The sequence below is a fragment of the Aulonocara sp. 'chitande type north' Nkhata Bay genome, linkage group LG19, assembly GCF_057382095.1.
Source record: "Aulonocara sp. 'chitande type north' Nkhata Bay isolate Kocher_YH1m ecotype deep benthic linkage group LG19, A_spYH_male_GT1.1, whole genome shotgun sequence".
Classification (NCBI taxonomy): domain Eukaryota; kingdom Metazoa; phylum Chordata; class Actinopteri; order Cichliformes; family Cichlidae; genus Aulonocara; species Aulonocara sp. 'chitande type north' Nkhata Bay.
The window spans coordinates 9,490,585-9,507,116 of record NC_141362.1 but is presented as its reverse complement, the minus strand read 5'-3'; the positions used below and the strand labels follow the sequence as shown (position 1 = coordinate 9,507,116).

The following is a 16,532-nucleotide window of genomic DNA, read 5'->3' as shown; positions in this document are numbered from 1 at the left end:
TAAAAACAAAGTCAAAACGAAAGGGAAAAAATTACAAATTACATAACTATCTTATATTACAGACACATTGACAGATAGACAGAAGCATAGTTTTAGAGGCATTACTAGTAACACAATTTCATGAAATACAGTAAATATGAGACAATCTGAATTTTATTTCATGGCCTATTATGCCTGATTATATGCAACTATTTCCTAAAGGAATTCAGTGGTTACAGTTTAAAAAACAAAAAATAAAACAAAACAAAAACATACATCTTTTCAGAAATTCAAGTTTATTGATGTGAATGATGAAGTGCAAAGCCAAATCAGTGCATATAAATTTTAGGAACTTTTACATTTTTACAGATTACATAACCACATGAACTGTAATTATGTCATCACCTCAGCAGCTCAAAAAGGCTCTTAAAAAGTGCAAAAGATTTTCCTTAAAATTTCATTATTGACATAACTATGTACAATAAAACCTCTCAACTTACAGAACAAACCTAAACAGGTTTTTATTTAAAGGAGAAAAATCATCTATTGACGACTTAAATGTTGAATCAAACATTTGCACCATATAAGACAACCTTAGGCTTAAATTGTGCCAATTGTTGCAAAAGTAGGTGCCAGTTGCAAAATATAGTTATTGACATTTTCTAACCGTAAAATAACATCGATTAAATTTAAACACACATTTAGATACATGAAAGCAGAAGAGGACACGTGTCAAACGCCATAGACAAACACCCAGGTTATGATACAACTATCACTGCCATGATACGAAAACACTTACCTGCTGTTTATAAAAAAAAAAAAAAAAAAATTATGCAGGGATTAGCTGACTGACTGCTTGATTGCTGAGTGTTTGTTTTTTTTATGTTAACAGCACATCAATCTTTCTTAAAATAAGTAATTAGGTATCTATATAGGACTTGGAGAAGGCATTCGACCGTGTCCCTCGGGGTCTCCTGTGGGAGGTACTGCGGGAGTATGGGGTGTCTGGCCCATTGCTACGGGCCATTCGATCCCTGTACAACCGTTGCAGGAGCTTGGTTCGCAATGCCAGCAGTAAGTCTGACTCGTTCCCGGTGGGTGATGGGCTCCGCCAGGGCTGCCCTTTGTCACCGATTTTGTTCATCATTTTTATGGACAGGATTTCTAGGCGCAGCCAAGTGGCGGAGGGCTTTCACTTTGGTGGCCTCAGAATCTCATCTCTGCTCTTCGCAGATGATGTGGTTCTGTTGGCTTCATCGGGTGAGGGCCTACAGCTCGCACTGGAACGGTTCGCAGCAGAGCGTGAAGCAGCAGGAATGAGGATCAGCACCTCCAAATCTGAGGCCATGGTTCTCAGCCGGAAAAGGGTGGAGTGCCCACTCCGGGTCGGGGACGAGTTCCTGCCCCAAGTGGAGGAGTTCAAGTATCTCGGGGTCTTGTTCGCGAGTGATGGGAGAAGGGAGCCGGAGATCGACAGACGGATTGGTGCTGCGGCTGCAGTGATGCGGGCGCTGCACCGGTCCGTCGTGGTGAAGAGGGAGCTGAGTGTAAAAGCGAAGCTCTCAATTTACCGGTCAATCTACGTCCCTACCCTCACCTATGGCCACGAGCTGTGGGTAGTGACCGAAAGAACGAGATCGCGGATACAAGCGGCAGAAATGAGCTTCCTCCGAAGGGTGGCTGGCCTCTCCCTTAGAGATAGGGTGAGAAGTTCGGCCATCCAGGAGGGGCTCAGAGTAGAGCAGCTGCTGCTCCACATCGAAAGGAGCCAGCTGAGGTGGTTCGGGCATCTGACAAGGATGCCTCCTGGGTGAGGTGTTCCAGGCATGTCCCACCGGGAGGAGGCCCCGGGGCAGACCCAGGACACACTGGAGAGATTATATCTCTCGGCTGGCCTGGGAACGCCTTGGTGTTCCCCCGGATAAACTGGAGGAGGTGGCTGGGGAGAGGGAGGTCTGGGCCTCTCTGCTTAGGCTGCTGCCCCCGCGACCCGGCCTCGGATAAAGCGGATGAAGATGGATGGTATCTATATAGCACATATATATATATAAATATTTACAAATAAATACATTTAAAGCCATATTTCCCCACTATGAATAGGGGAAAACAAAGAATTTACACTGTGGTGAACTACTGGTACTCCTGCCTCCACAGTCCCCAGCAAGCCAAACTCAGGTCCTTGATTCATTAACTCATGCTGGATGACAGCCAACAGTCTTATCTAGCTTGTCAGAGAACATGCAAACAATGATTAATACACGCCTTTAAAAAAAACACACATTTGCATCGCACAAGTGCATAAATAACCTGAGATTGTAACCCAGTTCTATGAAGTGACCCGACTAGAATAGAAAGGGTAGACTTAGTTTTTGTTCCCTATAGTCAACCTCACTCAATAATAAAGACATAAAATGTCAAACTTAAGAGCAGAATGGTCATTAGTGACGTGATCAAAGGTCTGCAGAGCCAGCTGTAATTACTGTAGGTAATTATTAAACTGCTGCCTCATGCCAACCCATGGCAGTGATTTCATTAAGGCACCTAAAATCCTTTTCAAAAGCCTTAAAGTCTAATCTTCTCTTTCATTCCAGGTATTATATCCCCTTATTTGTTAAACCTCCACACCATCAGCATTGCACAGGCACCCACTCCTGCAGCGGCCAGAATGTACTTTGCGTTAGGTGATTGGCTGAGACAGGTCCACGGAGCTGAAGTATCTGCTAGCTCTTCTCCTGCTTTGAAGGTGGTGTTTAAACTCCCAGAATCAGCAGCAGCATGTGGGAATGACGGTGGTGCCGAGGAGATTTCTTTGGCCGTTTCACCATTGACGTCTAGGTTAGGGATAGATGGCTCACCGGACGCATGTATCACCAGCTCCTGTGTTTCAAAGCTTTGACACGGCGACTCAAACTGGTTCTCCTCAGGTTCGTTATGGTTGAGATTAGCGAAGCCGGTCTCCTGGCATGGCAGTGGCGTGACTGTAGTAACTGTGGAGTCGAAAGAGGACACGTCATCCGGTGGAGCTTCACTTATTTCCAGACGCTCAGTGTTGCCCGAGTAGGGCTGCGGCTCTGAGCTGGACGCGAGGATGGTAGGACTGGGTTGATTTTGCGGTTGGATGCTGACGAGTTGCCCTGGCTTGCTCAGACAAACATCATCATTAAGAGAGGCCTCCATCACTGGAGTACCAGGCCTGGGGGAGGCTTCAGCTGCAGTTTCAACAATCTGGGGGGGAAATTCATAACAGAGGTCAATTTTATTGCCAAACTGCAATTTTTCAATGTCCTAACTTTCAGGTATGTGTAAAAGCTTATAGGTTCGTTAAAAGCACCTATATGGAGGTCTGGTAATAACACTAATACATACTACTGTCAAAAATGCTAACTTAAGTTTCCATTAAATATATTACATGTCATACAGGAGAACTTTTATACCGGATTTTCTCACTTGTACACGTTTAATTGTATTCTAGAATATTTTCCTCTCTGACATTTTGAATGAACTCATCATTACCAAAAGTTTACAAATAAATGTGCAGGATGGGTTTTATGAAAAGATGCCTTGTGAAAGATTAGGCCTATAAGACTGCTAGAAATTGTTTTTGTGTGTGTGCCTTCCAGTTTTTTTGTATACCCTGCAGTAATGTGAGCATGTGGCTTAATGGCACACGTCCAGTGGTGTTATGCCCTTCCAGTGACTGTCAGCTGGAGACTTTTACTCGCCAGAAAATACAGTAATGTCCCAACAAAGGTCGAACTAGCAAGGCCCTTTAAAAAATTACACATTTTTCAACATACTTTTTAGGGTTCAAGGATATACACAATATACAGTAGTTGGATCATTAAAAAAAGTTACTTACTTACAAAAAGAAGAAAAGGCTACAATCGTACTACAATACTATTAGCAAAGGTTATTTTTGTATGCATTTGGAAACAATTGTAGCAACCCTTTGCATGTTCTCTGTCCACAGATTACTGTTCTTAGTATAATTAATTTAATGTAACTTTATATTTATAGAAATGAAATTTCTCTAGAAAAGAGAGAAAAAAAATGCCGAGTATACCACCCAAAGAAACCACAGAGGTAAAGCTTCTCATTTTGAACGAAATGCTGCCTAAGGTGGTTTAAGCACCAAGCTAAGTTAAGTGAATATCAGACAGCACTGTTGCAGGAGGTGCCATTATTCAAGTCTTAAAATGATCATATTTTAGTATTCACCTGTGTAGAAGGAGGCCCAGAAATCTCTTCAGGCTGTGAGACAGCATCAGGATTTTTGTTCAATGGAGGAGTGCTGTCCTGGACCGGAGGCTTCTCTGGGGTCCTTGTGTAGAAAGAGGGCCCATCAGTCACATCAGAGTTGATCTGGGCTTCAGGTGGACTCTCTGGCTCCTTGTTCTTTTTGGTAATCCTGCTTCTGAGAGGATCGGCTTCATGGTGTTCAGTTGGATGTGGTGGTGGAGGAGTGGTTTCCCTGTTGACAGTAATGGCACCATCTCCAGAGCCCACCTGAGCTCCAGCAGCAATATTTTGGATATCTGATTCAGAGTTTTCCTCTGGCTCCTTGCGAAAATTAATTCCTCTCTCTTCGGATGTCACCCGAATGCGTGTGGTCTTGGGGGAAGCAGGAGGTGTTGATGGAGGATGTGCCACTTCAATCTGTGTTGACTTTGGAGGCTCAGGGACAGGCTCAGGTGGGGAAACAACTTTGGGACCTGGGTCTGCAGCACTCTGGGGGGTTTGTGGCAGTGTTGGAATTTTCGGAGAGGGTGGGGCCTGGATAGCTGGCTCTGGGGGAGCTGGAGGAGCTGAAGGAGCTGCAGGAGCTACAGCTGGCAGAGCTAGAGCATCCCGACTGTTATCACCACTCTCTGGAATGGGCAGATGACCGGCAGATGGTGCCGGGTGGACGTGTGCCGTGACAACAGACGTTGGAGAGGAGCTGGGGTTGGAATCTAGGGCAAAGGAAACAGTTCTGCTATTTAAATCTCTCATGACATCCTATCAGTAAATCTCTGTGAAATCCTGAAGGACTACCTAAATGTGAAACTATACAGAAATGAATTTGTCATGAACTCTGCGATGCTGCATATACACATATATATACATTTTCATTTTAAAAATGAAAATGTATATATTTATTCTATATGCAACACGCTCTGCATAGTGTTCTTCAAAAAGGAATCCATTTAAATTGTAACAGTTTTCCAAGCAGTGTTTACAAATGATGAATCCAATATACTTTAGTCTTGGATCTAAACAAACAGAGTAATGTTTGTTGTATAATAATGTATATATAATCACTTTTCTGAGCGACTGTAAACATGTTTGGGTTGAAACATATTTGCATTATCTGCACAAGCTGTTTATGTTTCGGAGAAGGTTGAGTTCAAACTGTCATTTCCAGCACGCTGAGTAATCCAACAAACCAGGACATAAAAAAATAATAATAATCTGGTCTAGATTAGCAAAAACACAGGATGTATTACAGCATGTCATTACTTATTTGATAAAAATGGTGCCAACAATGGAGAAATTGCTTGTGAAAACATTTTGCAGAAATAACTTCTATTACTTTCTGTATGACTATCAATCTCTCACATTGTTCTTCCACCCTTCTTCACAGCGTCACTTCAGTTTACTGCGGTTTGCAGACATTCAACTTTTCAGTTTTCTACTTGTCAATAGGTGTTTTCACTGAAGAACTTCAGAAATGACTTTGAACCGTTCCCATACTGTTGGACAGGAACAGTATCATTGCTGATGTCTTTCCTCTGGGGAACTGGTTACATACCTGAATGCTTCAGATTTAAAAATGGCCTTTATCAACTGCTTTTGTAGAGGTTTTCACACTTGCTACTTAGTAATTCACACATTACCTCTGCTCTATAGCTTAGTTTTTGTTATATAAATACTGACAAGTGTGCTTTGTCATGTCAAAAGTGTGTACCAAGACTGTATCCGTTACTGCTTGCATAAACTTCAACACTATCATGTACGGTGCTGGGTAAATTATTTGGCAACTTACTGTTAACATCTGTTAGAGCGTTGTATTCTGCTCTGATGTCCGCTGCAATGGTTCTCTTCTCACATGCCTCAAGCGCCTCAATGAACTGCTCGGGCCAGTTTTCTCTTCTTTTCAGGCAGTCCAAAAGAAGCATCATGCCTTGATAATTCCCACTTGTCTCAGTTTTTGCCTCAATGACGTCCTAAGATTTGTTAAAAAATAGATCAAGTGAGAAAACAAACTCAGTTTAATAGATAACAGACAAATCATCAGTAGTTTAGTCTTTAAAATATGCCTTTACCAGTGCTAATGCCCTTTACTGTTCGGTTATCAATAAACAACCAACCAATCAACCACAAAGCTAATTTAATCAGTGACACTAGTGTGTTTACCAAAACAACAAATGTAATTTTTACAGTGAGAGTCGTGCAAGGAATAGCAAAATAGTTTGAGGCCTTTTTTGGGGTTGCCTAACTAACAAGGCTTGTACTGCTCGATGTGTTTCCATAGGAGCATTAAATAGTCATTAAAGACAGCAAATAATAGGTTGGTTTAAATGAACACTTTCTGATTTAAATAAAGAAATGCAGGCTACTGTATTTAAACACAGTTCACATGTAGCTATACAACATGGTAATATACAGAAAAGAAGGTATCAGACTGAGTATACTTGGGGTGCATCTAAACAGAACAACAAAATTCTTAGTCTGAGAGCTTTCTGAAACATACCCTGTCGTAAGCAGTCAGGCAAGGCAGATGCATCATTATTTCTCTCGGTTTCACCTTGGAAACGATGATTGCCATATTCCGCCGTATGTATCCATCGTACAGTTTGTCACTGGCGAACGACATCTGGAAAAGTCAAAGGGCAAAAATATTACAAATATTTACTTTTGTTATCAACTCTCAGATTCTACAGCTGGACACCCAGATAAACACTTTACTACATTTCAAAATGTCAGATAACACCATTTTATATTTTATTTTTTTAGCCTCACTACAAATGATGTGTGAAAGTACCCTAAAAGTGAAACCATGAAACCGGATTGAAAAGCACAGTGAGGGGATTCTTTTCCAATGAAAGTGAAAGAGAAAATGCAAGCAAAGGGCAGCAAAGGAGGGAAATTGCTTTTCTTTCATTTAGAAACCTCTTTTTTCCTTTTAGTCTTGACAAAGCCAAAAATCACCTCCCAAAGGGAATAATACACTCGTAGTATCAAGGTTGCAGCCGCCTGGAGTAAGAAGAAAGAAAGCAGGCTCCACTAATCACTGATTAATCATCTGCAGGATTTAATACCTGACTTTCCAATGTGCAGTATTAAGCCCCTGTTCTAAAACACGGTTGCATATTTTTAGGGTCAAATGAAGGCTTGGGATCACTTATTTGTGTTGAATACACTTTAAGCCCTTTCATTTGTTTTTACCTAAACAGCTAGATTAGCATCTGCTATGAGGGGGGAGTCATTTTCACAGAATATCAGTGTCACTGCCAGAGATGGGCAGTAACGCGTTACTGTAATCTGATTACTTTTTTCGAGTAACGAGTAAAGTAAGGGATTACTATTGCAAAAACGGTAATTAGATTACCGTTACTTTCCCGTAGGAACGCTGCGTTACTGCGTTACTAAAACCGTGATTTTTTGCGAGAATGTCTCACGACAGTGACGTAAGCGAGTGCGCCGTTAGTGACAGCAGCTGTGTGCAGATCAACAATGGATCACATATCGATTGTGGGAGAGAGTATGAGCGTGCAGCATTTAAAGCGTGGAAGTACTGACCTTACTTTGAGTTTGATTCCATAAAAAGTGACAAAAACATTAGCGTCCATCGTGTGTGGGAGGAAAACTTCTTTTTACAGCGAAAAAAAACCCCTAAACTTCCAAACAAGCACCGAGTGCGCTACGACGTAATGGGAAACTCACAGAGAAACTCGCGGATTCTTCAACTGACCGCGGCACACCTGCACCAGGGTAAACCTCCGCCTACCCTGCTCCTGCTTTACAGGTGAAAATAGAGCAACAGGACCGCTAGTCTTTGACTTTATTTATTTTCTGCTGTGTTTTACTTGCATCTATTTGAAAGACTGAGTGTAAACACAAGAAATATTTTATTTTATGTGCTGGAATGTGCAGAAAATAGGTTTAAATATTAAACTAATTTATTCAAGTCAGAGAATGTTGCATATAATTAAATTTTTGCTTGATGCATAAAGTTAAAAGATTAAAACTAATAAAACAAGTTTTAAAAAGAGACTTTTCCATTTGATTACATTTTGTATGATGGATTATGTAGAAAAAGTAGAATTGGGCTGAAAGATCTATCACTTTATCACCTCTTCAGGTTGTAAATCGTGTTTTTAAAAAGTAACTAAGTAATTAATTACTTTTGAAAATAAGTAATCAGTAAAGTAACGGGATTACTTTTTGTGGAAGTAATCGGTAATTAGTTACTGATTACTTTTTTCAAGTAACTTGACCAACACTGGTCACTGCTAGCTTTAAAAAAAAAAAAAAAAAAAAAAAAGATATGGGACTCTAAAGTTCTGAATAAATGTGGGACATCAGCAAAAGCAGTCTGCCTGTGGCTCAAAACGGAAGTGATGTCAGGGGGAGCAAACAAAGAGCAAAGTCTTCCTGGCTGTCTTAATAGCCCACAGAGGACATAGTTTACCTGACAGGTAGACAAAGTGTTGAACCTTAAGATTAAACAGGAAGAAGTTTTGAGAGTGTGCATTATTTCCAAGCTGGCGTCTAAGTATAAAGCGAGGAAAGATTGTAGATTAACAAGACAAGGAAGGACACAAAAATGCACCTTGACACAAGGACAGATTCTGAACAGCTGAGCCCAATGAATGACCTCTAATGTGGCAGGTCATTTCTTGCCAATATCCAAGTCTCAGGATCAAGTTTCATAGACAGTTCTGGTCCAGTAAGATATTACCACCGCAGCTATTTTAGTCCAATAAAAACTCTCAAGACAAAAAGAGGTCACAAGAAAGAAAGAAAGACATTGAGACGTTTGTTGGGTAATAACTGCTCCAACCCGTTTTGGAGGAAAACACCCAAAGAAGGTCAGGAAGGAGGAAATAGGGTGCACACAAACTACACGTACGACCGCGTGTCAGCTACTGCAATATCACGTTAAACTTTCAAATCTACTTTGGGGGTCAAACAATTCGCGACACGAAGTTTGCAAATAAATCTAAAAAGGCTACACAGCCACATCACACAGAAAGGACTGACACCTGCCTGTAAATGATCGAAACCTGTCTGAAATAACCGAGTATGTGCTAACTAAATGGAAATAACAGTCAACTGCTGCCAACAAGAAATTAGACACGACACTCTCCAGCTAAAATGAATTGCTAACATTAGAGCTAAAACATCGTGTTGAGCAGCACGATTAATTTAGCTTCATAAATCGTAATGTTACATAATGTAGTGCTCACCTTTACTTTTTCGTGTCCCTGCAGCTCGTCACTCCCTTTCTACAGCAATTCCTGCACTCAGTAAAAACCTGCGTCCTCTTCGTCTTCTCACACACACATCTGCTCAGCGGTTTCCCCCCACGAGGGCTCCCTCCTGCTCTCCTATTGGAAAACAGCGCCATCAATCAAATATTGGGCCAATAGAAACTGCAATGAAGATGTAATGAAGGCGTGGCTTGCTTATACTTGACCCTAACCCTGACCTTTCTTCTGCTGTGATGGACGGCAGCCGTATTACATTGGATCTCGATTTCTGGTTTACATCTGTCCCTAATCCTTGATCCTAATCTGTGCACTCACTCACACACGCTGCTGTTTTCAATAGCATTTTAAAGCTGCTGCTGAATAGGGTCCAGCGTGTGGCAAGGAGAAAGCCATTGTTAACAGAAAACCATAAGAAGCCCCGTTTGCAGTATGCCATAAGCCATGTGGAAGAAGCTGCTCTGGTCAGACGAGACCAAAATGGAACTTTTTGGCCATAATGCAAATGCTATGTGTGGCAGAAAACTAACACTGCACATCACTCTGAACACACCATCCCCACTGTCAAATATGGTGGTGGCAGCATCATGCTCTCGGGGTGCTTCTCTTCAGCAGGGACAGGGAAGCTGGTCAGAGTTGATGGGAAGATGGATGGAGCCAAATACAGGGCAGTCTTGGAAGAAAACCTCTTGGAGTCTGCAAAAGACTTGAGACTGGGGCGGAGGTTCACCTTCCAGCAGGACAACGACCCTAAACATAAAGCCAGGGCAACAATGGAATGGTTTAAAACAAAACATATCCATGTGTTAGACTGGCCCAGTCAAAGTCCAGATCTAAATCCAATCGAGAATCTGTGGCAAGATCTGAAAACTGCTGTTCACAAACGCTGTCCATCTAATCTGACTGAGCTGGAGCTGTTTTGCAAAGAAGAATGGGCAAAGATTTCAGTCTGTAGATGTGCAAAGCTGGTAGAGACATACACTAAAAGACTGGCAGCTGTAACTGCAGCAAAAGGTGGTTCTACAAAGTATTGACTAAGGGGGCTGAATAATTACGCACACCCCACTTTGCAGTTATTTATTTGTAAAAAAAAAGTTTGGGATCATGTATGATTTTCGTTCCACTTCTCACGTGTGCACCACTTTGTGTTGGTCTTTCACGTGGAATTCCAATAACATTGATTCATGTTTGTGGCTGTAATGTGACAAAATGTGGAAAAGCTCAAGGGGGCCGAATACTTTGGCAAGCCACTGTACATATCAGAAATGGTCTCAGTGGCCTTCAAAAAGCCATTTTAAGGTAAGAAAACAGGGAGAGGCAGAGTTATTACAAATTACACAAGAACTGGACTGAAATTCAGTGGCAACAGATTTATGGAATGAATCAATATTGGATTTTTTAAAATTCAAATCATTGTCAGTGTGTATGCAGGAGGTTGGAGAGTGGTACAACAGTCAGCGTTGTACCATGTAAAACATGCTGGCGACTCTGTTATAGTTTGGGGCGGTATTTTAGTCAGTGGTGTTGGGGATCTTGCCAAAATTAATGGCATTTAATTACCACTGGATTTGGATCCACATACAATACTATCTTGAAAACATCCAACTGGCAACAATTTAATAAAAGCATACGATACAATAAAAACACAAGAGCATGAACCTCAGCATTACTGAAGCAGTGTGGGATCCTCTTGATAGAGAACAGAACAAAAGCAGCCAAAATCCAATGAAGAGCTTTGAATGCCCTTTAAGAAGCCCGGAGAAACATTTCTAAACACTCAAGCTCGTTAGAATTGCACAAACTCTGCTTTTGTCCTATTTTTCTAGAGGCTAAAGCTAAAGCGGAGAGAAAGCTTTCACTTGTTTTGCTACATGCAGGGCAATGAACTGCTGAAAGAGCTGCAGTTGCAATAATCCATTTTCTTGAGTGAGTTTGAAGTCCATTGTTGCACCTATACCTGCACTTTTATAGTTATATCTCAGCTAAATAAACTGTAGTTCTCACACTATTTTCACACCAAACTTAAGTTTGTCAAAGGATAATAAGAAAGTGAAAGCAGCAAACAGGTTTGTTAGAGTCATAAAAAATAAAACAGTTTTAGCACAGAAGAAGCAAAATCAAAGCAAGTCAAACTTAAATCTTGGCATATGCTTATTTTAAACCAGAAGGTGGAGCTAGTTGCTCACTCTCAGAGGCTTACTGCTTATTTAAGGTCCCGAGGGATGTGTTTAAAGATAAGGTCGCCCTTAGCGTGACAGTATCGTGTCATGAACATGTTTCTCTGTGTTAAAAACATTAAAAGTGATACAAATTACCGGAGGAATTTGAACATTTGTAACATTAACTAGTTTATAAGACACTTACTGCACTACAACAAAGGTTTTATAGTATAAATGTTTTAAAACTGCAGTAAGTGAAAGTACATTCCACAGATGATGCTTCATTGTAACTGCGCTCGCAGCTTTGAGTTGATATCTCTCAAAGTACGTGAGGAAAAAAAACGTTTCGTTGTCTTGGCACATTCATTTCCTGCAAATATATATTAACTTTTTTTCAGTTTTCCTTATTAAACTGCAACTACAGGAACTCCAGCTTTCTAATTTCACACATTACGATTAGTTTTCTCTCCACAGGGGGAATCATTACTCTGCCAGTGAAACACTATTCTATTGTCTTCCACTACTCTCAGGGGAACTTTGTCAAGTCTGGAGTCACAAATGTAATTTCTCTCAGCATGGGGTCGGAGGTCACACATTTATTTTAAAACCTGGAATAACAGTTTTTTGTTGTTGTTTTTGTATCCGCAGTCGAAATAAACTGTGAACACGAGACAAGAAAAAGACTGAAAATATCTGCTTGTTACAATCAGAAGAATGAGAAATGTGTGTATAAAGAACCTTGAAGCTGCAATGACACATTTCACATTATCATTAGAAAATGGATTTCCTTCTGTTGTTTCTTCCTCCTCATTTACACTATATATAACCCAGGGTTATGGGTGGAAATATTCAATAAGTCAAATCCAAGTCAAATGTACAGATCATTCATTCCAAGCAGAAAATATAAAATTACAGTTTTGGAAAGTCCAGCTGAGAAAGCAATTATTATTTTTCTTTTGCAGAAACATTTGCAGATGTTCGTGGGATCACTGTCCTGTTGCATGGCCTCACATTTGACTCCAGAAGATGAGATTCTTACTTTGTACTAATCACTGTATGATTTGTGTAGCATCAGTGGGTGGAGCCAGCCTGTGATGTCTTTCAGTACATTCCTTTTAGATGTTTCTGCAAATGTGGTGGCGCTCTTTGTCTGTTCATCGCTATTTAAAGTGTTCGTTTTGAACTACTGGACTGTGAATGAAAAAACAGGTCACAGCCAGGCAATCCCAGGAGAGACAAAGAGAGGCTGAAACACAGTTGTGTTCAATCAGCTGGAGCATGAAGAAATCCAGATGTGTTGTATGAAATTGAGACAGGTTATTATTATAATTAGACAATACTCCTCCTCACTTTGGGCCTAGAGAGCATGGTTTAGCATGAAAAATATCTATGAAAGCAAATTGGATGTTTCATTCCTTTGTAATCCTTTTAATCCTCTGTTAATGACTCACAAATAATCTAAAGTAGTGAAAATCACCTCCTTAAAAGCCTAACTGTTTGGTAACATGTAGGATTATAATTGTGAAAAATCTGGTATTTACTGTAAGAAATTTACTGTTTTATTGGACAAACCCTCCGTAGCAGGAGGAGGACACAGAAAGGCAAATAAAGCCACAGTATGAGCCCAAGGCAACATCACCAGCCCATCACAGTTGAATAGGGGGGCAGCATGTACATCTAAATAAAAGAGAAGGACTGTACTCTTGTCACAGCCCCTTGGCTGTTAAAAAAAAACAAACACAAAGTACAGCATCTTGCATGACAGGCATGTTGAAAAGAATGGCTATGTCAGACTTCAGTCATTGAGACTGAAAAATGAAGCTAAAGCGAATGAAGCTGCAAATGACAACTTACTGCTCCAGCATGTCAACAATGAAGGTTCAAAATATGTCATCAGAGACCAGAGGGTGAAATCACAGTGGCTCTGTCCATTTTACATGAAATATATGATTCCATGTAAAAAAAAAAAAAAAAAAAAAAAAATGGGGGCAATATACCCCCCACAAAAAAGCCCAAGAAGACAAAAATTCAAGTCATAACGTTAAAGGTTTCACAGAATTAACCTTTAAGGACCATTCCTGACTTCCTAAGCCTTGGAGATGATGAACCTGGGGTGAACCCTTGTGGCTCTGTGGAGCCATAATTAGACAACTGCAGGATTAGCCCCACATGGAAAAGAGCCAAGAAATCTGTGAACCAGGTTAATGACTACGGTTTCTTTTTTGTTCAAATACAGCTGCATCCTTCAGAGGGGACAAGGAAACAGGAAGGAGGCAGACGTGGCTTTTTGCTGAGAACTCCAACCTGATTATCCACTAAGTGGTTAGAGATTATGAATGCCTTAACCGTATGTGCTTCTGATCTGCATCCTGAAAAGCTCAGACATGCACTTACATCACCAGGGTCATAAGTTGGATCTCTGCTATAAAAGAGAGACATAAAGGCAAATTGTTACATAAACAAAAATGGTTATGCAGTTAGTTGGGGCAGAAAATGCCCCGGTGAAAAACTGATCCCCCTTAATAAAGCCACATGGACATTAAATCCTAGCCAAATCAACAATAGGAAAAAAAAGGAGCATAATGCGATCAGCAGATTTGTAAGCATTAGATAAATGTAATGTTGTAAAGGCCAAACTGTAGCCCTGCATGAAATGATTGGCTATGAGTCAGCGGACTAAAATCGTCATTACCTGGATCGTTAGGTTGAGTTCTGCTGACTGTAGGGAGCGCTGCAATCACAACTGAAATGTTTAATCAAACAAGCATGAAGGAATATAAAAGTAAATGTAAAAACTGTCAAATAAACTCTAATTTTCATGTTCTTCTTTTTTGTCCCTTTACAAACTGTTTTCTAAATTACTCCTGTTGGCCCAAATAATGAGCCATAAATCGTAGCTGTAATGAAAAAAATTGTTGTTGTTTTTTCATTTCTTAGGGTCTGGGGAGCATTACAGTGAACTTTACCACCCTGCTGCTTGTTTACTAAAATATAAATGTCCTGGGCAGTGTTTTTATTCTAGGATTAAATGAAAATCTGCTATTACCCTCAGAGATGTTGGAACTGCCTGCCAGATGTGATGCAACACTAGCCTCGTTTTAAAAGAGTTCTGTAAAGCCACTGATAAGGCTGATAAGGCTCTCTCTCCTTCTCTTTTTCAGATCGATAGATAGATCAAGGGTGTCAAACCTAAGGCCCGGGGGCCGGAACTGGTTCGGCAAATACTCCAATCCAGCCCAACTGGTTCAAAATATGATAGGGGGACTTTGGACTTTCAACTGTATTTTCATAGGTTTTGCAGCTTTTCCTACTAAAAAAGACCTGTCCAATCATATTCATATGAATTTAGTAATAAATAATTGGTTAAATGATAAAAAAAACATAGGTCAAAAAAAAAAAAAGGAAAAAGAAAAGAAGGAAAGCAAGCAAGAAACTTTCTGTGAATTAGAAAAGAAGTTTCTGGCCAGTAAGAAATCACATGTTTTTCTGTAATCATACACATTTATTACTTACAATTTCAATTCTTTATCATGTAGGAAAACTGTAATGAACAGTGCATCCTGTAACTATTCACAGCATTGTACTTGTTCCATATTTTGTCATGTCACAGCCTTTTTGTATTAAATTCATTTTTCACCTAAACATTCTATACACAGTACCCCATAATAACAAAGTGCAAAATGTTTACTTGAAATTCTCAAAAATGTATTAAAATTAAACTGACTAGAGTGATTGGACATGATTTGCAAAAGCACTCACATGTCTATATAAGGCACCATAGTTGACAATGCGTGTTAGAGCACAAGCCCAGCCATGAGGTCCAAGGAATGCTCTTTAGACCTCAGAGACAGGAATGCACTGAGAAACAGATCTGGGGGAAAACTTCTGCTGCACTGAGGATCCCAATAATGACCTCGTTGGCCTCCATGATCTGCAAATGGAAGACATTTACAACCACCTGGACTCTTACGTGGCAGCCTGGGCAACCTGAGGAATCAGGGTAGAATCAGGCTTCAATCAATCCACCAATCGGGCTTGTTTGGTATAGTGGCCAGTCCTCAATAAAAGGCATACGACAGCCAGCCACATGTTTGACAAAGGAACCCGCTTTGAATTTCTGCTAATAATGCCCTTTGTATGGATTGATAACATCTGAAGCGGGTGGGCAAAGGACACCTGAAAGCCTCTGAGACTACGGGAAACAAAATTCTCTGGGGTGATGAAACAAAGATTTATGTTTTTTTGCTTGAATGCCAAGTGTCACATCTGGAGTAAACCAGCCAGTGCTCATAACCTGGCATCACTACAGTGAAGCATGGTGAGGGCAGCATTATACTGGGGGGAAAAGTAATGCAGCAATGTACAGAGACATCCTATATGATAACGTGCTCCAGGACTTCAACGGGACATCAACCCCAAGCACACAGTCAAGATAACAAAAGAGTGGTTTGGGGAGCACTCTGTGAGCGCCCCGCCAGAGCCCAGACTTACATCTCATTTGTAACACTCAAGCATGAACAACATTTACTCTATGAAAAGGTCCCATATTTTACAATAATGATTACTTTGAGTGCATTAGATTAAGTAGTTTACATAGGTTTAAGCAGTAGTTAATTAGTAAAATCTTATAAAACATACACCCTTTAATTAACACAGGAGAAAAAAGAATTTACATAAAATGAGGGAATAATGCTGCACATATCTCTATCAAAACTGACTGACTGACAAAAAAGGTCTGTTATTTGGTTTAGTATCCTAGGATGTTGAAAACCCCTAAAAATAAAGTGAATATAAAACCAAATGACCCAGGGGCAGACATTAGGAGACATGGTCTACTGCCAATGAATAAATTATGTGCAAGAGCACAAGCATACTGAAGAGCTTTAGAGGCTCATTTTTTTTCCTCTTCAACCTGTAACCT

At 40.4% G+C, this 16,532-nt stretch overlaps 1 protein-coding gene across 1 annotated transcript; it reads right to left on the bottom strand.

Annotated features, from left to right (window-relative positions):
* Nucleotides 1-91: 91 nt before the first annotated feature.
* mavs (mitochondrial antiviral signaling protein) lies at nucleotides 92-9,529 on the bottom strand. Its single transcript, XM_086275368.1, has 5 exons — nucleotides 9,432-9,529; nucleotides 6,713-6,835; nucleotides 6,005-6,185; nucleotides 4,198-4,931; nucleotides 92-3,204 (listed from the first exon to the last, which is right to left on the bottom strand). Exons 2-5 carry the CDS (start codon nucleotides 6,833-6,835, stop codon nucleotides 2,584-2,586), a joined length of 1,659 nt encoding a protein of 552 aa, XP_086131494.1. The 5' UTR covers nucleotides 9,432-9,529; the 3' UTR covers nucleotides 92-2,583.
* Between the last annotated feature and the right edge of the window lie 7,003 nt (nucleotides 9,530-16,532).